This window comes from Triticum dicoccoides, chromosome 3A, assembly GCF_002162155.2.
Source record: "Triticum dicoccoides isolate Atlit2015 ecotype Zavitan chromosome 3A, WEW_v2.0, whole genome shotgun sequence".
In the NCBI taxonomy this organism is placed as follows: domain Eukaryota; kingdom Viridiplantae; phylum Streptophyta; class Magnoliopsida; order Poales; family Poaceae; genus Triticum; species Triticum dicoccoides.
The window spans coordinates 221,385,460-221,412,562 of record NC_041384.1 but is presented as its reverse complement, the minus strand read 5'-3'; the positions used below and the strand labels follow the sequence as shown (position 1 = coordinate 221,412,562).

Here is a 27,103-nt window from a genome sequence, read left to right as displayed (position 1 = left end):
GTAGCCGCCGTTACTACAAGGAAGCTAGGCCCCGATACCATAGCCAGGGGCAATGGTGCTGCAAGGTCGGCAACAGGGGCCACCATGCGTGTTGCACTCCAACGGGGGTGGGGTGCTGCATGGTGGCACTTCGTGCTAAAAAGGCACATGTCGCAATGCTGCAAGAGGAGCGTTGCAACATCGACCGCACACAGTTGTAAGGAGTTGTGAGAAGTGCTTCGATGGCGACCGTGGTATGCTATGAAGATGCCAATGACTAAAGTGAAGGAGGAGGGTGATGTGTGTTGTGATGGGCAGTGGATGCTACGACAGGGAGATGCCCGACGATGTCTGTTACAATAGGGCCTCCAGGGGTGCTGCAAGAGCAGAGCAGGGATGAGGGTTCACAACATCACCCACTGCTCGCAGCATCACCGATGCTAGGAGGTCATGTGACTGCAGCATCACCCTTGTTGTGATGTGGGCATCGTCACGCTGCTAGCTCATCGAGTTGCAGCATCACCACTGCTACAATGAGGAACGACGTCGGTGCCGTGAGCTCATTTGTCCGGAATGTAGAGATTGCCGACGCTGGGATGGGGACGGCGTCGGTGCAACGAGTTCATCAGTTGACAACATAAGTCATTGTTGCGAAGTATGCGACGTCGTCGTCGAACAGTGCTTGTTCCTACTATAAGAGCGGCACTACGAGTGGGTTGTGCTGGGACGTGAGAAGAATATAAGGAATGAGGAAGGGGAGGGACAACCGTATGTTGCATTGACCAAATCAAATGACCATGTGGCCTAGCTCATCGAGTTGCAGCATCACCACTGCTACAATGGGGAACAACGCCGGTGCCGCGAGCTCATTTGTCCGGAATGTAGAGATTGCCGATGCTGGGATGGGGACGGTGTTGGTGCAACGAGCTCATCAGTTGACAACATAAGTCATTGTTGCGAGGTATGCGGCATCGCCGTCGAACGGTGCTTGTTCCTACTACAAGAGCGGCACTACGAGTGGGTTGTGCTGGGACGCGAGAAGAAAATAAGGAATGAGGAAGGGGAGGGACAACCGTATGTTGCATTGACCAAATCAAATGACCATGTGGGGGCAGATTGGACGTTTGGTGAGCTGGCTGATTTGTGATCCCCTAAAGAAACTGTTGGGTATACCTTCTACCTCAGATCCGAAGGCAAGATTTTTGTTGCCAAGAATGGGTCCTTTCTAGAGAAAGAGTTTCTCTCGAAAGAAATAAGTGGGAGGAAGGTAGAACTTGATGAAGTATTACCTCTTGAACCGGTAAGTGGCGCAGCTCAAGAAAATGTTCCTGAGGTGCCTGCACCGACTAGAGAGGAAGTTGATGATGATGATCATGAAATTTCAGATCAAGTTGCTACTGAACTTCGTAGGTCCACAAGGACACGTTCCGCACCAGAGTGGTACGGTAACCCTGTATTGGAAATCATGTTGTTAGACAACGATGAACCTTCGAACTATGAAGAAGCGATGGCGGGCCCAGATTCCGACAAATGGGTGGAAGCCATGAAATCCGAGATAGGATCCATGTATGAAAAGGAAGTATGGACTTTGACTGACTTGCCCGTTGATCGGCGAGCCATAGAAAATAAATGGATCTTTAAGAAGAAAATAGACGCGGATGGTAATGTGACCATCTATAAAGCTTGGCTTGTCGCTAAGAGTTATCGACAAGTTCAAGGGGTTGACTACGATGAGACTTTCTCACCCGTAGCGAAGCTGAAGTCCGTCCGAATCATGTTAGCAATTGCCGCATTCTATGATTATGAGATATGGCAAATGGACGTCAAAACGGCATTCCTTAATGGTTTCCTTAAGGAAGAACTGTATATGACGCAGCCGGAAGGTTTTGTCGACCCTAAGAATGCTAACAAGGTATGCAGGCTCCAACGATCCATTTATGGGCTGGTGCAAGCATCTCCGAGTTGGAACATTCGCTTTGATGAGATGATCAAAGCGTTTGGGTTTATGCAAACTTATGAAGAAGCCTGCGTTTACAAGAAAGTGAGTGGGAGCTCTGTAGCATTTCTCATATTATATGTAGATGACATACTTTTGATGGGAAATGATATAGAACTTTTGGACAGCATTAAGGCCTACTTGAATGAGAGTTTTTCAGTGGAGGACCTTGGAGAAGCTGCTTATATATTAGGCATCAAGATCTATAGAGATAGATCAAGACGCCTCATAGGTCTTTCACAAAGCACATACCTTGATAAGATATTGAAGAAGTTCAATATGGATTAGTCTAAGAAGGGGTTCTTGCCTGTGTTGCAAGGTGTGAAATTGAGCTCAGCTCAATGTCCGACCACGGCAGAAGATATAGAAGAGATGAGTGTCATCCCCTAAGCCTCAGCCATAGGGTCTATTATGTATGCCATGCTGTGTACCAGACCTGATGTAAACCTTGCCGTAAGTTTGGTAGGAAGGTACCAAAGCAATCCCGGCAAGGAAAACTGGACAACGGTCAAGGATATCCTGAAGTACCTGAAAAGGACTAAGGACATGTTTCTCGTTCATGGAGGTAACGAAGAGCTCGTCGTAAAGGGTTACGTCGATGCTAGCTTCGACACAGATCTGGATGACTCTAAGTCACAAACCGGATACGTATATATGTTGAATGGTGGAGCAGTAAGCTGGTGCAGCTGCAAGCAGAGCGTCGTGGCGGGATCTACATGTGAAGCGGAGTACATGGCAGCCTTGGAGGCAGCGCATGAAGAAATTTGGGTGAAGGAGTTCATCACCGACCTAGGAGTCATACCCAATGCGTCGGGGCCGATCAAACTCTTCTGTGACAACACTGGAGCTATTGCACTTGCCAAGGAGCCCAGGTTTCACAAGAAGACCAGGCACATCAAGCGTCGCTTCAACTCCATTCGTGAAAATGTTCAAGATGGAGACATAGATATTTGTAAAGTACATACAGATCTGAATGTCGCAGATCCATTGACTAAACCTCTCCCTAGAGCAAAACATGATCAACACCAGAATTCCATGGGTGTTCGATTCATCACAATGTAACTAGATGATTGACTCTAGTGCAAGTGGGAGACTGTTAGAAATATGCCCTAGAGGCAATAATAAAATGATTATTATATTTCCTTGTTCATGATAATTGTCTATTATTCATGCTATAATTGTATTATCCGGAAATCATAATACATGTGTGAATACATAGACCACAATGTGTCCCTAGTGAGCCTCTAGTTGACTAGCTCGTTGATCAACAAATAGTCATGGTTTCCTGGCTATGGACATGGGGATGTCATTGATAACGAGACCACATCATTAGGAGAATGATGTGATGGACGAGACCCAATCCTAAGCTTAGCTCAAAGATCGTGTAGTTCGTGTACCCAACAGTTACTTGGGGTGCCTCGGGCATCCCCAAGCTTGAGCTCTTGCCTCTCTTCCTTCTTCTCACATCGAGACCTTCTCGATCATCGAACACTTCATCCACACAAAACTTCAACAGAAAACTCGGTAAGATCCGTTAGTATAATAAAGCAAATCACTACTCTAAGTACTATTGCAAACCAATTCATATTTTTTTGCATTGTATCTACTGTAATATAACTTTTCCATGGCTTAATCCACTGATATAAATTGATAGTTTCATCAAAACAAGCAAACTATGCATCAAAAACAGAATCTGTCTAAAACATAATAGTCTGTAATAATTTGAACATTCACCATACTTCTGATACTTTAAAAAGTATGCCAAAATTAGGAAAAATAAACAATTTGTATAGAAAGATAGTGCAAAAAGAATCAGAACCATTTGATGTTCCAGTAAAAATGTAAAATCGTGCGCTACAACCAAAGTTTCTGTCCTGCACCGCACAAACCAACAAGCATTGTAAACATCCTAAAGGCAAACCTTGGCACATTATTTTTGTAATACAATGGAATTGTACAAGGGGATAATTATTTTTGTTTAAAAGTTTCTGTAATCAAGATTCACAATGTTTCCGTGAGCATGAACAAAGCTCAAGGCTAGCTCCCACATCAACAATGCTTGTCTTTCTCACTTTCGCTTTTCTTTTTGAAAAGTTTTGGGTTCCCCTCTTTATTTATTTTTTGTTTTTAAACTATATAAAAGCACTCAACAGAAATAAATGACTCTCTAAAACTTCTGGGTTGTCTCCTTGCCAGCGCTTTCTTTAAAGCCATTAAGCTAGGCATATAGTGCTCAAGTAATGGATCCACCCGGATCCCAAGGTATATCAAAGCCAATTTTAATTTACAATGATTTGTAATTTAGTAGTGAGCACAAAGTAACATATATCATGCAACAACGAAGTCTAACTCTCTTCTTATGCATCGGCATGTCATAAAAGAACAATTCATGCACACAAAGTAAAGGCCAATGCATAGTATAAACAGTTTCTTGCAATTTTACCATGTTGGAAACATAGAGAGATGGAGATATAGTTCCCCTCTCATAATAACTAGATCATTTAAGGCGCGCGTTGCTGCGCCCATCTATTTTTGCACTCTAATGTTAAGGATTGATACAAATATATTGTTTTAATATGATAATGTATTGTATATATTTGTAACTTTAAGCTAATTTGATCTATCATACCCTAAATCAGTGATGGGCGTTCACTTGTTGTGATTGCGCTGCTTTATTTCGTTCGCTTGTTGTAATTGCACTGCTCTATTTTATAATCCATCATTTTTAGTTGATTAGTTTTTTAACACAATTTTTAGCTGATTAGTTGGGGTTACATAGTCCAGGAAAAGAGCTCATTGGTCTCCCTCAGTGTTAAAAGGATTCAATATTTCCACTAATGACATACCTGGACTGCCTAAAGGCAATATGCACTACCCAATTTATAATCTATTCTATCAAGAATGTGCAGAAGAATCCATGAACATAATATTGAACCCACGTTGGAATGTTGTGGCTCTTAGTTGCCATGGCCTTCCTTCTCCTCTCCCGAACATGGCCTTAGTCCTTGGGTGGCTAGGCAGGCTTGTCATTCTTCCCTTGCCCTTGTGCTCACCATTCTCAATCTGCCTTATGATTCATCAGGGCCACCTACCTCTTGGCATAATCCGTCTTGGACAATTTAGCATCTGATTGTGTTTTCTTCTTTACTTGAAAGCCAGAATTGCTGCAGAATTGCAAGTGTAAGTGGTACACAACACTGGTAATGGTCATAATTAGCTAACAAAAAGAAACCTGATGTGCTCATGGGAGGGTCACTTTATCTTTTTACATGCGCAAAGCAAACAAGTACCGTACAGTCATTAGAAGTGTGAGTTTTTCCATGCCAATACTATTAATAAGAAAGATCATGTGGCTCATTTCATGATATAGGGAATATATACACATTGGAAATCAAATAACAGTATGATTGGTTCCTTTTGGCCAACTGAATTTTTTTGCTAAGCCTAAGATTTTGGGAGCATCAATGAATATGCCTTCTTATAAATAAAACATCAGTAGTGATGATTTCACCTTGTACATATGGAACCATGCAAGATGAATAGCCTTTCAGATGTTTTTTCGCACTTGAAATAGCCTAACTTCTAGTTAGAGCATCAGGAAGCTATCAAGAAGTTTCCTGACCAGTGTACAACAGATTAAAAAAATCCAACCGTCAAGTTTCCTGTCAACTGCGTATCACAATTTCTACTGACAAGATCAGATATATGATGTTATCAATGAGATGGATCAGCTTAACATGATATTTTTTTAATTATGCACGCATGTAGCTTAAGTCAAGTAAATTAAAAGAATTGTGTGCTGAGAGTTTGTTGGTTCATTATATACAGTAGATTAAAAGAACCCAGGCACTTCATGGTTCAGAATATGCATGGGAGTACATTGGTAGCAGCAACAACACAAGACATCGATTCATAAGCAGTAAAGTCAATATATGCTATATCATGCATGTATGTATACATTCGTCCTTTCTTGGCATGTTGTACCATATATTTAGGAAAGAGATTGTTGGTGTTTTCTTGGCATCACCTCTTTCTAGAATATCTTGATTGTGTTTTTTGTCCATTTTACTGTATCATTATAAGAAATCTGCTGGATACATCAACAAACAGTACCATGTCATGAGTAAAACATATACATGGATTCACACGTCCTAGATAAATGGATGTTAAAGTATGAAGGGATCAGCTCTGCTAGTCTACGTGAACTAATTAGCTGGATATCAGCTGTTGCAGATTGTCAGGAGAAGAATACTCCAAGCCAATATACAAGAATCAACCTCCAAGATTTGCCCAAATCAATTAACCAGAAACAGGATGAGCACTTCCTGTACAAAATTGAGATTGAAAACACATTAGCACATTGGAATCACTGGGTGGGAGAGGCAAATTGTAGGGGAAATAAATTCTGCAGGAAAGACGAAGATGAAGAAGCAACCTAACCAAAAACATATTTTCACACATGCGCATGAACTCAAGCATGTGTAGGTTGCCAGTAACGTACCTGGATTAATCGCGGACAGTAAGTGACGTACTTAACTACCAAGAATAGGAACTACCTTCACGCCGGCTGATAGCCTTCAATGACCTATAACCAAACGAAGGTGTGGTTCCCGTCTCCTTGTCTAAATCACCTTCTGGAAGCTGCATTGCGGCCGTCTCTCTGTCTAAATCACCTGCTGGAAGCTGGTCGCCTTGCTCTACATTAATCGTCCATGCCTACGTCGAGCCACCCTGCATCACGCCGCTTTGCGAGCCGAATCACCGCACTTCGCACGCCATCGGCATGCCCCCGCATCACCTCCGCCTCGTCCGCATAGGTCAGCCTCGCTGGCTTTTATTCCCTCTCCCTAACAGATCGATTGGATCGGATGAAAGGCAGGGAGGAAGAAGCATATATACACATACCACCTAGTAGAAACTGAAGTTTCAAGGAGATGAGTCGTCAGCCCGGCCATGAATGCGTGCTTCAATACAAAAGTATGATTGCATGTTTGAAGTCTAAGCGAAGCAGTTACCAGCAGATGAGGCGTCGGCCATTAGAAACAGACCATCCTGCCGCGCCGCTGGACCGACGGACCATGGAGGCGATGTACGCCTCGTCCGTGCAAACCCAGCACAGCCGCCGATGCAATCCGAGACCGTGGTCAGGCCGCACAATCAGAACAGAGGAGGAGTAGGGTCGCGACCGGTTTTAGGGTTGTACACTTCTGCGTTTTATAATTGCGTGTTGCGTTGGATGGGGTGGTAGTATAGGCCCAGTACGCCAGTAGGCCCAATTGAACCATAGACGCCCAAAAAAACCGCTGGAGCAGCGGCCCGAGAAGGCTAGCCCAGCCTGACAGGTGATTTAGCCTGTACAGAAGATTAGGTGGGATTAAGAGAAAATCTGACGGTCAAAAAAGCCTAAAACTGTCGATCCAACGGATAGAAATGTTGATGGCCTGGGAGGGCTGGAAAAGTGCTCAGTTATAATGTATTTAGATTGCAAGTAGGAGCAGAAAGCACATGCATATTATATTCATCAAAATCATCATGTGTAATAGTAAAGAGCAACCCATCAATATAATCCTTAATACGCACAAACTTCTCCGATATAGTGTAGTTTGGAGAATTCAAAAAGATAATATGACTATCATGTGTGGGTGCAATAGCAACAATTTCATGTTTAACATAAGGAACTATAGCAAATTCATCTCCATAAGCATAATTCATATTGGCATCTTGGCCACATGCATAGCAAGCATCATCAAAAAGGGATATTTCAAAAGAATCAACGGGATCATATTAATTATCATAGCATTCATCCTTCGGTAAGCACGAAGGGGAATTAAACAATGTATGAGTTGAAGAGTTACTCTCATTAGAAGGTGGGCATGGGTGATCAATCCGCTCTTCCTCTTTTTGTTCTTCGCTCTCCTCCTCATCTTTTTCATCCAATGAGCTCATAGTTTCATCAATTTCTTCTTCCATAGATTCCTGCAAAATATTAGTCTCTTCTGGGACAGCGGAGACTTTCTCAATAAACGCATCAATATCGGAATTGTATTCATAATTCTCATAACAATATTTAAGGATAGCTAAATTTTCAGGTCTGTAGATAGTATCATGAAGATTTTCATATTCTTTGAACATATATTCAATTTCATAAGCACCCATAAAAGCAACAAATTCTTCTATTTGTTCCACATCATAGTAGTCATATATACCTCTAGCATAAGAAGCCAAGGTTTCATTATCATTAAATTTGCATGAAAAGGGAAGGTGTGGAGACTTCATCCTAGAGCAACAAGTATAATCATATCTCAAGCATAGGTGCCTAGCATACCACTTCAACATATAAATTTGATCCCATAATAGTTTCCCTTTTTGAGTCAAGCAATAATCCCTAAAGTATTCACGTTGATCCAACGTGTCTCCCATTACCAAATTGAATGGGGTTTTCTCTGGATTATCAAAGTAGTATATAATATCTGTCATATAACGAGCATCGAGGGTTTTAGGAGGTTCCTCATCTCCATGAGCAGCAAGTACACCTAATTTATTTGGTATTTTGTGTTCCATATCCATAACTAAAGATAAAGAACAACTAAGAACAGCAAATAAAAATTACTTAGTGATAAAGCAAACAAGCACACACGAGAATATCCACCCCACGCTATTGCTCCCCGGCAACGGCGCCAGAAAAAGGTCTTGATAACCCACAAGTATAGGGGATCGTAATAGTTTTCGATAAGTAAGAGTGCCGAACCCAACGAGGAGCTAAAGGTAGAACAAATATTCCCTCAAGTTCTATCGACCACCGATACAACTCTACACACGCTTGACGTTCGCTTTACCTAGAACAAGTATGAAACTAGAAGTACTTTGTAGGTGTTGTTGGATAGGTTTGCAAGGTAATAAAGAGAGCGGAAATAAAAAGTAGGGGCTGTTTAGATAAAGACACAACTAAGTTAGTTTTAGTAAAGAGGTTTTTGTTACACAAGAAAGTTATTTGTCCCTAGGCAATCGATAACTAGACCGGTAATCATTATTGCAATTTTATTTGAGGGAGAGGCATAAGCTAACATACTTTCTCTACTTGGATCATATGCACTTATGATTGTAACTCTAGCAAGCATCTGCAACTATTAAAGATCATTAAGGTAAAACCCAACCATAGCATTAAAGTATCAAGTCCTCTTTATCCCATACGTAAACAACCTACTTACTCGGGTCTGTGCTTCTATCGCTCACGCCACCCACCATAAGCAAATCATGAACATATTGCAAACCCTACAGCGGGAATCCCTCACGCTTGCGCGACACGGAGAGCACCATAGGATAGCACCAATAATAAAACATGCAACTCAAACCAATCACGATCATCAAATAACCCATAGGACAAAACAGATCTACTCAAACATCATAGGATAGCAATACATCATTGGGAAATAATATATAGAGTTGAGCACCATGTTTAAGTAGAGATTACAGCGGGTAAGAGAGAGATTACACCGCTGCATAAGGGGAGAAGAGTTGGTGATGATGGCGGTGAAGTTGTTGGTGAAGATTGCGGTGATGATGATGACCCCCGGTGGCACTCCGGTGCCACCGGAAGCGAGGGGGAGAGAGCCCCCTCCTTCTTCTTATTCCTTGACCTCCTCCCTAGATGGGAGAAGGGTTTCCCCTCTGGTCCTTGGCCTCCATGGCGTGGGAGGGGCGAGAGCCCCTCCGAGATTGGATCTGTCTCTCAGTCTCTCTCTATTTCTGCTTTCTCAGATTCTGCCCTTTCACCGTTCCTTATATTCTCGGAGATCCATAACTCCGATTGGGCTGAAATTTTAACACGATATCTATCCGGATATTAGCTTTCTTGCGGCGAAAGAAGGGCATCAACCGCCTTACGGGGTGGCCACGAGGGTCAGGGGCGCGCCCCCTGCCTCATGCCTCCCTCTAGCACCGTCTCGCGTGGATTTTTCTTCCCAAAAATCAAATATATTCCAGAAAAATATCAGTCGGTTTTTATCCCGTTTGGACTCCGTTTGATATGGATATTCTGCGAAACAAAAAACATGCAACAAACAGGAACTGGCACTGGGCACTGGATCAGTATGTTAGTCCCAAAAATAGTATAAAAAGTTGCCAAAAGTATATGAAAGTTGAATAATATTGGCATGGAACAATCAAAAATTATAGATACGACGGAGACGTATCAGCAAGTCCCTCCTACCTAAACAAACAAATAAGAACCTCGCAACCAACGCGATAAAAGGGGTTGTCAATCCCTTCACGGTCATTTACGATAGTGAGATCTGATAGAGATGATAAGATAATATTTTTGGTATTTTTTTGATAAAGAGTAAAAGTAAAGATTGCAAAATAAAAGGTAATGGAAATAGCTTGTTGATGGAAGATTAATATGATGGAGAATAGACCCCGGGGCCATAGGTTTCACTAGTGGCTTCTCTCAAGATAACATAAGTATTACGGTGGGTGAACAAATTACTGTCGAGCAATTGATAGAAAAGCGAATAATTATGAGAATATCTAGGCATGATCATGTATATAGGCATCATGTCCGCGACAAGTAGACCGACTCCTGCCTGCATCTACTACTATTACTCCACACATCGACCGCTATCCAGCATGCATCTAGAGTATTAAGTTCATAAGAACAGAGTAACGCATTAGGTAAGATGACATGATGTAGAGGGATAAACTCAAGCAATATGATATAAATCCCATCTTTTTATCCTCGATGGCAACAATACAATACGTGTCGTTTCCCTTTCTATCACTGGGATCGAGCACCGCAAGATTGAACCCAAAGCTAAGCACTTCTCTCATTGCAAGAAAGATCAATCTAGTAGGCCAAACCAAACTGATAATTCAAAGAGACTTGCAAAGATAACCAATCATGCATAAAAGATTTCAGAGAAGAATCAAATATTGTTCATAGATAGACTTGATAATAAACCCACAATTCATCTAATCTCGACAAACACACTGCAAAAAGAGTTACATCGAATAGATCTCCAAGAAGATCGAGGAGAACTTTGTATTGAGATTCAAAGAGAGAGAAGAAGCCATCTAGCTAATAACTATGGACCCGAAGGTCTGAAGTAAACTACTCACACATCATTAGAGGGGCCATGGAGTTGATGTAGAGGCCCTCCATGATCGATGCCCCCTCCGGCGGAGCTCCGGAAAAGGCCCCAAGATGGGATCTCTTGGGTACAGAAGGTTGCGGAGGTGGAAATAGGGTTTCGTGGTGCTCCTGAATGTTTTCAGGTATATGAGTATATATAGGAGGAAGAAGTAGGTCGGTTGAGCCAAGAGGGGGGACGACGCGCCCCCCTGCCTCGTGGACTCCTCGTCCGTTTCTTGACATCCACTCCAAGTCCTCTGGATCACGTTTGTTCCAAAAATCACGTTTCCGAAGTTTTCATTCCGTTTAGATTCTGTTTGATATTCCTTTTCTGCGAAACACTGAAATAGGCCAAAAATCAAAAATTTCCACTGGGCCTTGGGTTAATAGGTTAGTCCCAAAAATAATATAAAAGTGTAAAATAAATCCCATTAACATCCAAAACAGATAATATAATAGCATGGAACAATAAAAAATTATAGATACGTTGGAGACGTATCATGACCTAAATGGCAGTGCCACAAATATGTTGCACTATCATTATCAAATTTGCATCTTTTGGCATCTATATTATGAATATGTGTATCACTACGATCGAGATTGGATAAACCATTCACCTTGGGTGTATGACCACAGAAGGTTTTATTCATGTAAACAGAATAACAATTATTCTTTGACTTAAATGAATAACAATATTACAATAAACATGATCCAATCATATTATTCTCAACGCAAACATCAAATAACATTTATTTCAGGTTCAACACTAATCCCGAAGGTAAAGAGAGTGTGCGATGGTGATCTTATCAACCTTGGAATCACTTCCAACACACATCGTCACCTTGCCCTCAACTAGTCTCTGTTCATTTTATAACTCCCGTTTCAAGTTACTAATCATTGCAACTGAACCAGTATCAAATACCCAGGGGCTACTATGAATACTAGTAAAGTACACATCAATAACATGTATATCATATATACTTTTGTTCACTTTGCCAGGGGATGTATCTGGTGCACCCGCACTAGTTATGCTATCGGTGCACCGTTCGTCTGTGGCACATTCAAAAATGTTTGAAAAAATCCAAAACAAAATGAGCGCATTGACACAACATCAATGTACGTTGTCACAAAAATTCAAATCAATATTCGAAACATTGCTCGAGATACAAAAATAACAAAATTGACACTGAATAGTACATAACACAAGTTGGGCTTCAATTTTGGCCCATTAGCACATTGACGTCAAATTCGTCATTTTTGTATCTTGAGCATTGTTTTGAATTTTGATTCAAATTTTGTGACAACATACATTGTTGTTGTGTCAATAAATTATTATTTTTCTAGATTTTTTGAACATTATTTAATATGCAATGGGGTCTGGTGCACCGGTAGCACCAATTACGTTGGTGCACCAGATATGTTCCCCACTTTGCCATCCTTCTTATCCGCCAAGTATTTAGGGCAGTTCCGCTTCCAGCGACCATTTTCTTTGCAGTAGAAGCACTCAGTTTCAGGCTGGGGTCTAGCTTTGGGCTTCTTCATGGGAGTGGCAACTTGCTTGTCATTCTTCTTGAAGTTCCTTTTCTTTCCCTTGCCCTTTTACTTGAAATTAGTGGTCTTGTCAACCATCAACACTTGATTCTTTTCTTGATTTCTACCTTCGTCGATTTCAGCATCGCGAAAAATTTGGGAATCGTTTTTGTCATCCCTTGCATATTATAGCTCATCACGAAGTTCCAGTAACCTGGTGATAGTGACTGGAGAACTTTGTCAATCACTATTTTATCTGGAAGATTAACTCCCAATTGATTCAAGCGATTGTAGTACTCAGACAATCTAAGCACATGCTCACTGGTTGAGCTATTCTCCTCCATCTTGTAGGTAAAGTACTTGTCAGAGGTCTCATACCTCTCGACTCGAGCATGAGTCTGAAATATCCATTTCAACTCTTGGAACATCTCATATGCTCCATGGCGTTTCAAAATATTTTTGAAGTGCCGTTTCTAAGCCGTAAAGCATGGTGCACTAAACTATCAAGTAGTCATCATACCGAGCTTGTAAAACGTTCATAACGTCGGCATTTGCTCCTGCAATAATTTTGTCACCTAGCGGTGCATCAAGGACATAATTCTTCTGTGCTGCAATGAGGATAATCCTTAGATCACGGACCTAGTTTGCATCATTGCTACTATCATCTTTCAACATAGTTTTTCTCTAGGAAGATATCGAAAATAAACGGGGAGCTACATCGCGAGCTATTGATCTACAACATAGTATGCAAATACTATCATGACTAAGTTCATGATAAATCAAAGTTCAATTAATCATATTACTTAAGAACTCCCACTTAGATAGACATCCCTTTAATCATCTAAGTGATCACGTGATCCATATCAACTGAACCATGTCCGATCATCACGTGAGATGGAGTAGTTTTCGATGGTGAACATCACTATGTTGATCATATCTACTATATGATTCATGCTCGACCTTTCGGTCTGAGTGTTCCGAGGCCATATCTGCATATGCTAGGCTTGTCAAGTTTAACCCGAGTATTTTTCCTGTGTAAAACTGGCTTGCACTCGTTGTATGTGAACGTAGAGTTTATCACACCCGATCATCACGTGGTGTCTCAGCACGACGAACTGTCGCAACGATACATACTCGGGGAGAACACTTATACCTTGAAATTTTAGTAAGGGATCATCTTATAATGCTACCACCGTACTAAGCAAAATAGGATGCATAAAAGATAAACATCACATGCAATCAAAATATGTGACATGATATGGCCATCATCATCTTGTGCCTTTGATCTCCATCTCCAAAGTACCATCATGATCTCCATCTTCACCGGCATGACACCATGATCTCCATCATCTTGATCTTTTATCAACGTGTCGTCACATGGTTGGCTGGCCAACTATTACTTTTGCAACTATTGCTATTGCATAACGATAAAGTAAAGCAATTATATGGCGCTTGCATCTTATGCAATAAAGAGACAACCATAAGGCTCCTACCAGTTGCCGATAACTTCAACAAAATATGATCATCTTATACAACAATTTATATCTCATCATGTCTTGACCATATCACATCACAACATGCCCTGCAAAAACAAGTTAGACGTCCTCTACTTTGTTGTTGCAAGTTTTATGTGGCTGCTACGGGCTGAGGAAGAACCGTTCTTACCTACGCATCAAAAACCACAACGCAGTATAGTGATTGCTTTTTGATATTCAGAAAGAACCCTGTTCATTGAATCTGATTCAACTAAAGTTGGAGAAACAGACACCCACTAGCCACCTGTGTGCGAAGCACGTCGGTAGAACCAGTCTCGCGTAAGCATACGCGTAATGTCGGTCTGAGCCGCTTCATCCAACAATACCGCTGAATCAAGAATCAACTAGTGACGACAAGCAATATGTATATACCCATGCCCACAACTTATTTGTGTTCTACTCGTGCATATAACAACTACGCATAGACCTGGCTCGGATGCCACTGTTGGGAAACACAGCAATTTCAAAAATTTCCTACGCACACGCAAGATCCATCTAGGTGATGCATAGCAACGAGAGGGGAGAGTGTTGTCCACGTACCCTTGTAGACTGTAAGTGGAAGCGTTATGACAACACGGTTGATGTAGTCGTACGTCTTCACGATCCGACTGATCCTAGCACCGAAGGTACGTACCTCCACAATATGCACACGTTCAGCTCGGTGACGTCCCACGAACTCTAGATGCAGCTGAGTGTCGAGGGAGAGCTTCGTCAGCACGACGGCGTGATGATGGTGATGATGAAGTTACCGACGCAGGGCTTCGCCTAAACACTACAACGATATGACCGAGGTGGAAATCTATGGAGGAGGGCACCGCACACGGCTAAACAATCAACTTGTGTGTTTATGGGGTGCCCCCTCCCTCGTATATAAAGGAGGGGAGGAGGAGGAGGGCCGGCCTCAAGGGGCGCGCCCAAAGGGAGGATTCCTACTCCTAGTATGAGTAGGTTTCCCCCTTTCCTAGTCCAAGTAGGAGAAGAAGGAAGGAGAGGGAGAGGGAGAACGAAAGAGGGGGCGGCGCCCCTCCTAGTCCAATTTGGACCAGCCCATGGGGGGCGCGCAGCCACCCCTTGAGGCCCTTCTCTCCTTTCCCATATGTCCCATTAAGGCCAACTACTTCCCCCGGCGAATTCCCGTAACTCTCCGGTACTCCGAAAAAATACCCGAATCACCCGGAACCTTTCCGATCTCCGAATATAGCCTTCCAATATATCGATCTTTACATCTCGACCATTTCGAGACTCCTCGTCATGTTCGTGATCTCATCCGGCACTCCGAACAACCTTAGGTACATCAAATCACATAACTCATAATACAAATCGTCATCGAACGTTAAGCGTGCGGACCCTACGGGTTCGAGAACTATGTAGACATGACCGAGACACATCTCCGGTCAATAACCAATAGTGGAACCTGGATGCTCATATTGGCTCCTACATATTCTACGAAGATTTTTATCGGTCAAACCGCATAACAACATACGTTGTTCCCTTTGTCATCGGTATGTTACTTGCCCAAGTTTCGATCGTCAGTATCATCATACCTAGTTCAATCTCGTCACCGGCAAGGTTCTTTAATCGTTCCATAATGCAACATCCCACAACTAACTCATTAGTCACATTGCCTGCAAGGCTTATAGTGATGTGCATTACCGAGAGGGCCCAGAGATACCTCTCCGACAATCGGAGTGACAAATCCTAATCCTGATCTATGCCAACTCAACAAATACCATCGGAGACACCTGTAGATCATCTTTATAATCACCCAGTTATGTTGTGACGTTTGATAACACACTAAGTGTTTCTCTGGTATTCAGGAGTTGCATAATCTCATAGTCATAGGAACATGTATAAGTCATGAAGAAAGCAGTAGCAATAAACTAAACGATCATAGTGCTAAGCTAACGGATGGGTCTTGTCCATCACATTATTCTCTAATGATGTGATCCCATTCATCAAATGACAACACATGTCTATGGCTAGGAAACTTAACATCTTTGATTAACGAGCTAGTCTAGTAGAGGCATACTAGGGACACTCTGTTTGTCTATGTATTCACACATGTACTAAGTTTCCGGTTAATACAATTCTAGCATGAATAATAAACATTTATTATGATATAAGGAAATATAAATAACAACTTTATTATTGTCTCTAGGGCATATTTCCTTCAATATCTAATCTAACTCGCCGAAGGTACCATTGTCTTTCTCCGTTGTAATATCATCTTTGTATAATCCCACATAAGCATGGGTAGAGTTGTTTGCTGCATGGGGGAGGAGGGGGTGGGCTAGCGGGAGGACTGATACGTCTTAAATGTATCTATATTTTTTCTTTTTTCATGCCACTTTATCATAATTGCTAATTTCGTGGGCCTGAAAAATAAAAGAAAAATACACCATGAAGTTTTAGACCAAGACAGAGCCAGGGAGCCAACAAACAACGAAGAGGCCCCCTATGGGCCCCACACAGCCAGTTCCCTGGCCGAGTCACGAGGCCGTGTGGGACCCAAAGGGCACCTCTCCACTGCCTCTTCATTTTGCCACCTTTATATTGACCCGAATATTCTCAACAGATTTGTGGAGGAATTTTTCGCCACAACCTCCTCTCTATTTGGTGGATATCCAATCTGGAGGCCTGGTCCGGTACTCTGCAGAAGGGGCATCCATCACCGGAGATATTTTTATCAAGCTTGCTACCACTATGACCATGAATGAGTAGTCCTCCTTGGACTATGGGCCCATAACAGTAGCTTAGATGACATCTTCTCCCCCCTGTTCTTCAATACAAAGATCTAATGAGCCGCCCTGCATGATTGAGATCAATCTGATGTAAATCTTGGTGTGTTTGTTATCACTTCATGATCATATATATACATGATTGTTTTGGATTTTTAGTTCTTGTTGCATAATTTGTGCACATATATGCTCTCCAATCTATTAGTCTTGCACTGGCCATATTTAGATGAATGATCTCCAAGAGAGAGTTGTATATATTAGTTGAGTTCAATCTTGCAAGTAATCTATTAGTGACAAAAAGTGGAAAAGACTTGTACCATGTCATTGCCACTATGGTTAAAAAGATAGTTATGTTTCTATGCTGGATACATTCATAGAAGTTTGAAACTGAGATTCAACATTACGAGGAAAATTTTAAGACAAGAAACATACTCCATTTCAAATTAGAAGTCTCACCTTTATCTCAAGTCAAACTTTACTATAACCAACCAAGTTTTCTATCTAGATAAGATTTAACAATGTCTCGTCTAACTCCTATGTCATTTGATTTTACGTGAAAATCCATGTGTGTTTTCTCTTTCTTTTTTATTTTTTCCACGCTAATGTTACCTAGATGAGATTTAGTTTTGTTGCGAGGAAAAACTTTCGATCTATTCTTCAATTATCAAGGTAGTATAAAGAACACCGGAAGTAAAAAATACATCCAGGTCCATAGACCACTTAGCCACGACTACAAATACTAGAGTGAGCCGAAGGCGCGCCGCTGTCTTCATCCCTCCCTCATCGGAGTGGGCCAAACTTTTTTGTAGTAAACAGTCGGGAAGTCGTCGTGCTAAGGCCCATAAGACCAGTGCACCAGAACAAACAATCAATAGAAGCGTAGATCAAAATGATCCAACCCGTAGACATACGAACAAAGACAGGATCCACGTGGATCCACCGAAGACGTCTGAACGAATCCCGCGAGTTCCGCCAGAGACAAACTCCACACGTCCTCCGATGATGCTAGAAACACCATTAGAATGGAGACTAGATGGAGAGAACCTTATTCCATCTTCAGAGAGCCGCCTTCGCCTCGACTTTCTGAGCAGGACATAAACCCTAACAAAACTCAAGAAATTATGAAAAACCGGAGACCTCCCACCAGCAAGGGTCGAAATCTATCGCGCCACCATGGCCCTAAGACCACATAAGACGAGGTAGACTGGCGGCAGCACGACGATAGGCACGAGAAACCATAGCCAGATGGTTCTCTTTCTTCGAAAACGATAAATTAATTTGTGGATGATGTAGTTTTTATCTCTACTACTCAACGTAAGGTTCCCATTAGATTCTCATTTCACCTTTCTTCTCACTATCCCTTCGTCCAACCTTTCATGTATATGATAATCAATCACCTCAATTTACTTACATTCTGAATCAATTCCATTTTGATTTACTTACCAAATTTCTAATCAAAATATAAAGTAATTCACATGCAGAATTTGATAAACATTTATTTACACAATCACATTATTATTGACAGGTAAATCACAAGCTAACGTATTAAAATATTTATATCTCATTGCAACGCACATGCATTGTTCTAGTAAAATTAATCAAACTAGGAAGTTTGATTTGGAAGTTAAACTAAAGCTTCAATTGATTTGAAGGAGAGAAAGTATGTTATCTTTTAATAAAAAATGATGGTTATAGCGTAATTGCAGAGTCAGCGTCAATGTCCAAAACGATGTTTTCTTGCCAAAGAATTTATTCTTCTACCATCTAAAAATAAGAGGAAGCAGTATATATTGCTGAATCTGAAGAGAGAAAAGGCCTTCGCTAAGGATTGTCTTGTCAGTAAGAAAAAACAAAGCCTTCGCCACGGGCCTGTCCGTCTTCCGACCACACCGGTCCATCGATCTCGGCGATGGGGATCGGCATGAGCAGCGGCCGGCAGTACTTCGCCGGCCGGACGCTGCCGCTGTTGGCTGTGCAGATGTTTCTACAGTACGGCCCGGCCGACGCAAGCCGCCCGCCCTTGACGGCCGCGCTGGTCGCCGCCAACGCGCTGGTGTACTTCCGCCCGGGCGCCGTCGACACGCACCTACCCCGGCTCCGGCACGTCATGTTCAACCCCCATCTCATCATCAAGGTACCCACCTACACCACCACGCCTCAACCGGCTGATTTTTTTAGGGCTAATGGCAGGTGCTCTGCCTTCGCATTATAGATTAGACATTTACAAGAGAAAGGTCTGAAGCCCTAAGGCAGACAGGGAAAAACAGCACATTTACATAGCTAAATGCCTCGAATAGGCCATATCCAAGTATATTAAGTCAGACCTGACTAAGCAACCGGCTGATTAGATGGCGGAATTATGTGCATGTTATCTTTTCTTTTGCCATGGAATTATGTTTGGATTCAGTTGGCTACTGAACAAATTACATTGAGCACCCTTATCCAGGGGTACAGGGTTGCGGAGTTCAGCACCACATTATGTTGTGCCGATATTTTTGTCTCCGGTTGCCGCATTGTTGGGTTTAGCTAATAAAACTTATGCTTTTGATCTGCCTAGCTTGCAATTGGGCGAAATTTATAAGATGATTACTGAGCAATGCTGCATAGGAGCAGGATTCCGACCCTAATTATAATTGGGATTCCCTATTGGTAGTATTTGGCAACAATACTCTATTAGAGTTGGCTAAATTTTCTCTTATTTAGTTCAACATAACGCTGTTGAAGCAGAGATTGACCCTATGTCTGTATACAAGTTTAGGGACTCACTTGTCCAGTTGTCTAGATCATGGATCAAAATGACATTTTCGCACACACACAAAAAGGATCTAAATGACATGATGCGCAAGTTTTGCACCCCATGCCCATGGCTCACTTTACAGAATTGGTAAAATGCACGCTACACCATTCGCAATGTTGTGCTTCTCCTGTTGCATTGTTTCCCTACCAGCAGGGTGCAGATGATGTGCTTTGAATGTCGTACTGCAAGTAATTGCAAGTTGTTCTTTTCAGACTTTTCTAAGCATCATTTCCAGAGTTTTATATATCCACCACTCTAAAAAGTACTAACAGTTATGAACATTGTTGCAGTTCGGCGACCTGAGACGTTTCTTCCTCTCAGCTTTCTACCACTTGAGTGAAGGTCACTTCTTCATGAACATGGCTTCTCTCTTGCGCACGGGGGCAAAGCTTGAAACATCAATGGGCAGTCCCGAGTTTGCTTGCATGGTGGTTTCCTTGCTTGGCCTTTCTCAGGGCTTCACACTGCTCTTGTCTAAGGGCTTGCTTTCGCTCGGCAACGACATGGCGTATTATCAGTATTCTGCTGGATTTAGTGGAGTGCTGCTTGGCATGAATGTTGTGCTGAATGCCCGAGAAGGCGATGTTGTCTGGCATGGGGTGACCGTTCCTGCAAAGTATGCGACATTGCTTGAACTAGTACTCGTCCATGCTTTCAATCCGGAGGCGCACTTGATTTGCAATGTTGGTGGGATACTTGCTGGCCTGGCCTACCTTTTACTGAGGCACGGTCCAGAACGTCTCGTTCCTATGTTTTCAGGCATTGCAGACGTCGTGAGTCAGCCGGCGAGATTTGCTAAGAAACTTCTAAGGCCAGCAGCACATATTCGGGGGAGCAGTGTCCGGCGCCATGTTGCACCGGCGCAAGAAGAGGTTGGGCAAGGTATGCGGTGGAGATGCATAACATGTTCTTGTGACAACTCGCGTTACACAGATGTCTGTGAGATGTGCAGCACTCCGCACCCGGACCATGCCTTTTCCCGCAGACGGCATCTCCAAGACGATGGAAACAACGAGCTCTCAGTCGAGGAGATCCGCCGTAGGAGGCTCGAAAGATTTGGAGGATGATGTAGTCTGCACCAACGCAACTTCCATAGGGAAGTAGCAGTGCAATGTCCAAGTAGTCCGCACGGAGAATGGCAGGCATCTGCCCGTTTTGTGCTAGATGGTTTAGTGTTCCTTGGTTCTAGCATTAGTTATATGTGGAATGCTTTACGTAATTGAAATTGGTCTTAATCACCATTACTGTTGCTGATACAGTTATGTTCTTTAGCTTGAATCTTTGACAACCAGAAAGCAGTTTCCCGGTGATGATTTAAATTGGTGTTTAGGTGGTAGCTGCAGATTAGACACCTGTTGTGCTTTACACAGGTTTTATTTATATGCATTGCCTTGTGAGAGGAGCACTGAATCACTTCTCACCCATCTGTCCGATATGTGAGACCTTTCCGTCTAGTGGAAAGATTCGATTCAGCCTGCCTGCCAGACAATCTGTTTTCCATTATGAAGATCTAAGGATCGATCTCACTTGCATAGCATCTCTCAGTGCCAATTTTGTCATCTGATTCGATTCGACAGAGAGGCACTTTGGTGGGAGTTACTAAAACTGGTGTACGACTGCATAATACTGCCTGGTAGTAGACATACAAGCAACACGGCATGGATTCTGGCTATGGTTTCATGGTTTGGAACTCATGAAATTGCACAATTTTGTACTACTACTACTACTACAAAGTTTCGAATTGGTACGTATATTACCCGGGGAAACTCGTACTCACTCCGTTCCAAATTACTCGTCGCAGAAATGAATATATCTAGAACTAAAATACATCTCGTCCCAAAGGGGGCAATGTCTCGTGGTACAATTTTAGTCTCACACCCAAAACAGGGATAGCATCCGAGAAGAGAAAAAAGCAGGCTCCCTACTTGTGCGTGTTGCATTCTTGGCTGTAGAAATCGTTGCGTTCGATCAGGGATCTGGTCCCTGCCGCGACCACCTTCCTTGAGGGGGGCCTGATTGCCTTGGCCGTCACCGGCGTGCCATGTTCGTCGCTGGCCGTGCCGCTCCCCCTCCTGCTCCGCCGGATCGGATGGCTCGTCCAGCAGGAGAGGCGGCTTCTGGGGGAAGAGAAAGACGATGATAGCCTGTCTCGGATGGTCTTGGTGATCTCGCCCTTCTTTTTTTCCTTGCTCGTGCTATTATTGTCCCCTTCGGTGGCCGGCGGCGCGCTGGGAGCGGGCGGCTGCGGCGGAGGACGCCGTCGGCGGAGAAGCCCCGTGCGAGCGCCTTCCTCCTCATCTCCACCCTCTCGCGCCTGCCATGAGAGGAAAGCAACACCGGAATCACCCCAGCTACCTTGGTCGATGGGCGCACGCCGGGGAGTAAATATAGTCAAAAATGACGAAGCGTAGGTAGGAGGTGATGAGAGGGTGGAGGCGGTGCGAACCTGAGCCAGGATGGACGAGGGATGGATGGGAGGAGTTTGCTGCCGCAGAGAGGAACCGGTGCGGTGCGGTGCGGTGCCGGTGGGCGCCTTCTCCTTGAAATCAGAGGGGAGGTCCGCAATTCCGCCTCCCCTTTTCAGGCGCTGTTTCCACACCCGAAAGTCTCTCTTTCCAGCCCCATTCGAAACTCTGAATTTGGTCGGTCGTATCCTACTCTCTTCGCCCCCCAAAAAAGTGTCGCTAATAATATGAACATAAAAATGGAGCATTCTAGTTTAATAAAGTAAATACTCTAATTTGAAAATACTGAGTTCTATTGATTGGAATAGGCCCTGGGGTTGAAGAAGGTCCCATGGGTTTGGTTGTTTGCTGGGAAAACAAGTTTTTTTTCTTTCAAATAATTTTTACGAACATGCTTTTTTCACAGCCATATTTGGAACATATAGACTCTAGTAATCATGCACGTGCAATGCAACGCCTTATAAATATAGAAATGATTGTGTGACTCCTATATTTAACCCAACAATTAAGGGATGAAAATATTCAATCTAGCTCACACACAAACAACCACTCTCAAAGTATTAATAGTCATAATTACAATTCAAGTTTTATAATAACCTGGAATTGATGTGTTCGTTGCAAATTCAGACTATCTTATAGTCATAATTACAATAAAACCTTCGATCCATTTTATCACTAAAGATTCTTCAACACTCAGGGAATAGCTTTTGTGCTTACAAACTTGATTTTTCTAAAGCATTTGACTGTGCAGATTGGGAATTTTTAAGGCAGGCGATGGAAAAGTTTGGCTTTGCTCACCAAATCGTACTGCGGGTAATGACATAGGCGATCTTTTTGAGATACTCCATGAAATTCAATGGAGCCATCTTGGATCCGTTTGCACCGATGTGTGGGCTTCGGCAAAGTGATCCCCTATCCTCGTTCTTATTCTTATTGGTGGCTGATGGTTTGTCTGTGCTACTCATATGGGATGCAGAAATATGTGCTTTTGATCCACTAAAAATCTGTCGGAGAGCTCTGGGTATTTCCCGCCTTCTCTTTGCTGATGACACTATGTTGTTCTTGAAGGTGAACCCACATCAAGCAAATTATAGGGACTTATTGCTAGCCATGCTCAGATGACTGGTTAGTATATTAATCCTCGTAAATGTTCAATAGAATTTGGTGAGAGGTGCTCCATGGCTATGCAGCAAGAGGCCAGACTTGTTCTGGACAATGTTAGTACTGAATTTGAATCATAGTATCTTGGTCTCCCAACTCCAGAGGGCAAGATGCACAAAGGTAAATTTTAAAATTTGCAAGAAAGGACTACACCAACATAGCTTGATATGGGGGATGGCATCTCTCAGGCCAGTAAAGAGACCTTGATTCAATCAGTTGCACAAGCGACCACGACATATATTATGAGTGTGTTCAAACAACCGATGTCAGTGTGATGATTTAATAAGATTCATTTGAAATTTCTAATGGGATTCAAAGAAGGTAAGTGAAAGGTGCACTGGATGGCATGGGCGAAAATTATTCAGCCAAAATGCCAGGGTGGACTGGGTTACTGGGACTTTCATCTCTTCGATCAAGCATTACTTGTGAGCCAAGTGTGGAGGCTTCTCACCTGACCAGACTCACTGTGTACCCAGGTACTGAAAGCAAAGTACCTAACCGGGCTCTCGAGGACACTATGTTTTCAGGTAATGCATCCTCAACATGGCATGCTATTCATAACGGACTTGAACCGTGCAAGAAGGGGTTGATCTAGCATGTTGGCAACAACAGCAAAATTAGGATCTGTAGGGATTCGTAGCTGCCTCATCCGGTCTCATACATGCCAGTCTTCCAGTGGAGAACATGTCAGCTACTATGAGTAGCGGAGCTCTTGGACGATGCCAATCGATGAAATGGCGAACTCCTGCACCGCCACTTCCTTCCTATGGATTTGGTAGCCATCATGTAAATCAAACAATTTTTTTCTTTTTTAACGGATACGCAAAGCTTGCGTATCTTTTCATTGATGGAAGAAGAGAAAATTAGTACAATAGAGGGTACAATACACTATACATGGCATGAATGCAAGAAGGCATGATCATGGAACCCAGAGCATAGAGAGAGGGATGCCCAGCCCGAACTGAGAAAGACACAACAAAACCCACCAAGCCAAATGAAGGAAATATGCCCTAGAGGCAATAATGAAGTTGTTATATATTTCCTTATATCATGATAAATATTTATTATTCATGCTAGAATTGTATTAACCGGAAACTTGATACATGTGTGGATACATAGACAAAACACTGTGTCCCTAGTAAGCCTCTACTAGACTAGCTCGTTAATCAAAGATGGTTAAGTTTCCTAACCATAGACACGTGTTGTCATTTGATGAACGGGATCACATCATTAGGAGATTATGCAACACCCATCCGTTAGATTAGCATATTGATTGTTCAATTTTATTGCTATTGCTTTCTTCATGTCAAATACATATTCCTTCGACTATGAGATTATGCAACTCCTGGATACCGGAGGAATACCTTGTGTGCTATCAAAAGTCACACCGTAACTGCGTTATTATAAAGATACTCTACAGCTATTCCGAAGGTGTTTGTTGGGTTGGCAGAAATCGAGATTAGGATTTGACACTCCGAGTATCGGAGAGGTATCTCTGGGCCCTCTCGGTAATGCACATCATAAGAAGCCTTGCAAGCAAAGTGACTAATGAGTTAGTTACAAGATGATGTATTACGGAACGAGTAAAGAGACTTGCCGGTAATGAGATTGAACTAGGTATGTGGATACCGACGATCGAATCTCGGGCAAGTAACATACCGATGGACAAAGGGATAATGTATGTTGTCATAACGGTTCGACCGATAAAGATCTTCGTAGAATATGTAGGAGCCAATATAAGCATCCAGGTTCCGCTATTGGTTATTGACCGGAGAGGTGTCTCGGTCATGTCTACATAGTTCTCGAACCCGTAGGGTCCGCACGCTTAACGTCCGATGACGATTTAGTATTATATGAGTTATGTGATTTGGTGACCGAATGTTGTTCGGAGTCCCAAATGAGATCACGGACATGACGAGGAGTCTCGAAATGGTCAAGAGGTAAAGATTGATATATAGGACGATGGTATTCAGACACCGGAAGTGTTCCGGAGGGTACCGGGTACATATAGGGTCACCCGAAGGGGTTCCGGGCACCCCCGGCAAAGATATGGGCTTAATGGGCCAAGGGAGGGACATGCCAGCCCACAAGGAGCTAGTACGTGAAGGAAATATTCCCTAGAGGCAATAATAAAGTTGTTATTTTATATTTCCTTATATCATGATAAATGTTTATTATTCATGCTAGAATTGTATTAACCGGAAACTTGATACATGTGTGGATACATAGACAAAACACCGTGTCCCTAGTAAGCCTCTACTAGACTAGCTCGTTAATCAAAGATGGTTAAGTTTCCTAACCAGAGACATGTGTTGTCATTTGATGAACGGGATCACATCATTAGGAGAATGATGTGATGGACAAGACCCATCCGTTAGCTTCGCATATTGATCATTCAGTTTTATTGCTATTGCTTTCTTCATGTCATTTACATATTCCTTTGACTATGAGATTATGCAACTCCCGGACACCAGGGAATGCCTTGTGTTCTATCAAACGTCACAATGTAACTAGGTGATTACAAAGATGCTCTACAGGTATCTTGGAAGGTGTTTTTTGGGTTGGCATAGATCGAGATTAGGATTTGTCACTCCGAGTATCGGAGAGGTATCTCCGGGCCGTCTCAGCAATGCACATCATAAGAAGCCTTGCAAGCAACGTGACTAATGAGTTACTTGCGGGATGATGTATTATGGAACGAGTAAAGAGACTTTCCGGTAACGAGATTGAACTAGGTATGAAGATACCGACGATCGAATCTCGGGCAAGTGACATATCGATGACAAAGGGAATAACATATGTTGTCATAACGGTTCGACTGATAAAGATCTTCATAGAATATGTTGGAGCCAATATGAGCATCCTGGTTCCTCTATTGTTTATTGACCAGAGAGGTGTCTCGGTCATGTCTACATAGTTCTCGAATCCGTAGGGTCCGCACGCTAAACGTTCGATGAGGATTTTGTATTATATGAGTTATGTGATATGGTGACCGAATGTTGTTCAGAGTACCGGATGAGAACACGGACATGACGAGGAGTCTCTAAATGATCGAGAGGTAAAGATTGATATATAGGACGATAGTATTCGGACATCGGAAGTGTTCCGGAGGGTTTCAGGTACATATCGGGTCAGCGGAAGGGGTTTCGAGCGCTGATGACCCACAAGTATAGGGGATCGCAATAGCTTTTGAGGGTAAAGTATTCAACACAAATTTATTGATTTGACACAAGGGGAGCCAAAGAATATTCTCAAGTATTAGCAGCTAAGTTGTCAATTTAACCACACCTGGAAACTTAGTATCTGTAGCAAAGTGTTTAGTAGCAAAGTAATATGATAGTGACGGTAACGGTAACAAAAGAGTAACGAAAGCAAAGTAATGTTTTTGGTGTTTTGTAGTGATTGTAACAATAGGAACGGGAAAGTAAATAAGCATAAACTAGTATATGGAAAGCTCATAGGCATCGGATCAATGATGGATAATTATGGCGGATGCGGTTCATCATGTAATAGTCATAACATAGGGTGACATAGAACTAGCTCCAATTCATCAATGTAATGTAGGCATGTATTCCGAATATAGTCATACGTGCTTATGGAAAAGAACTTGCATGGCATCTTTTGTCCTACCCTCCCGTGGTAGCGGGGTCCTAATGGAAACTAAGGGATATTAAGGCCTCCTTTTAATAGAGAACCGGAACAAAGCATTAGCATATAATGAATACATGAACTCCTCAAACTACGGTCATCACCGGTAAGTATCCCGATTATTGTC

The 27,103-nt window shown here is 42.6% G+C and overlaps 2 protein-coding genes across 2 annotated transcripts; one reads left to right on the top strand and one right to left on the bottom strand.

Annotated features, from left to right (window-relative positions):
* Window positions 1-18,738: 18,738 nt before the first annotated feature.
* LOC119267936 (rhomboid-like protein 14, mitochondrial) lies at window positions 18,739-21,021 on the top strand. The gene is made up of 2 exons (XM_037549392.1): window positions 18,739-19,039; window positions 19,993-21,021. Exons 1-2 carry the CDS (start codon window positions 18,815-18,817, stop codon window positions 20,767-20,769), a joined length of 1,002 nt encoding a protein of 333 aa, XP_037405289.1. The 5' UTR covers window positions 18,739-18,814; the 3' UTR covers window positions 20,770-21,021.
* A 415-nt stretch (window positions 21,022-21,436) lies between these two features.
* On the bottom strand, window positions 21,437-23,033 carry LOC119272175. The gene is made up of 3 exons (XM_037553728.1): window positions 22,966-23,033; window positions 22,149-22,386; window positions 21,437-22,016 (listed from the first exon to the last, which is right to left on the bottom strand). Exons 1-3 carry the CDS (start codon window positions 23,031-23,033, stop codon window positions 21,624-21,626), a joined length of 699 nt encoding a protein of 232 aa, XP_037409625.1. The 3' UTR covers window positions 21,437-21,623.
* Window positions 23,034-27,103: the final 4,070 nt, after the last annotated feature.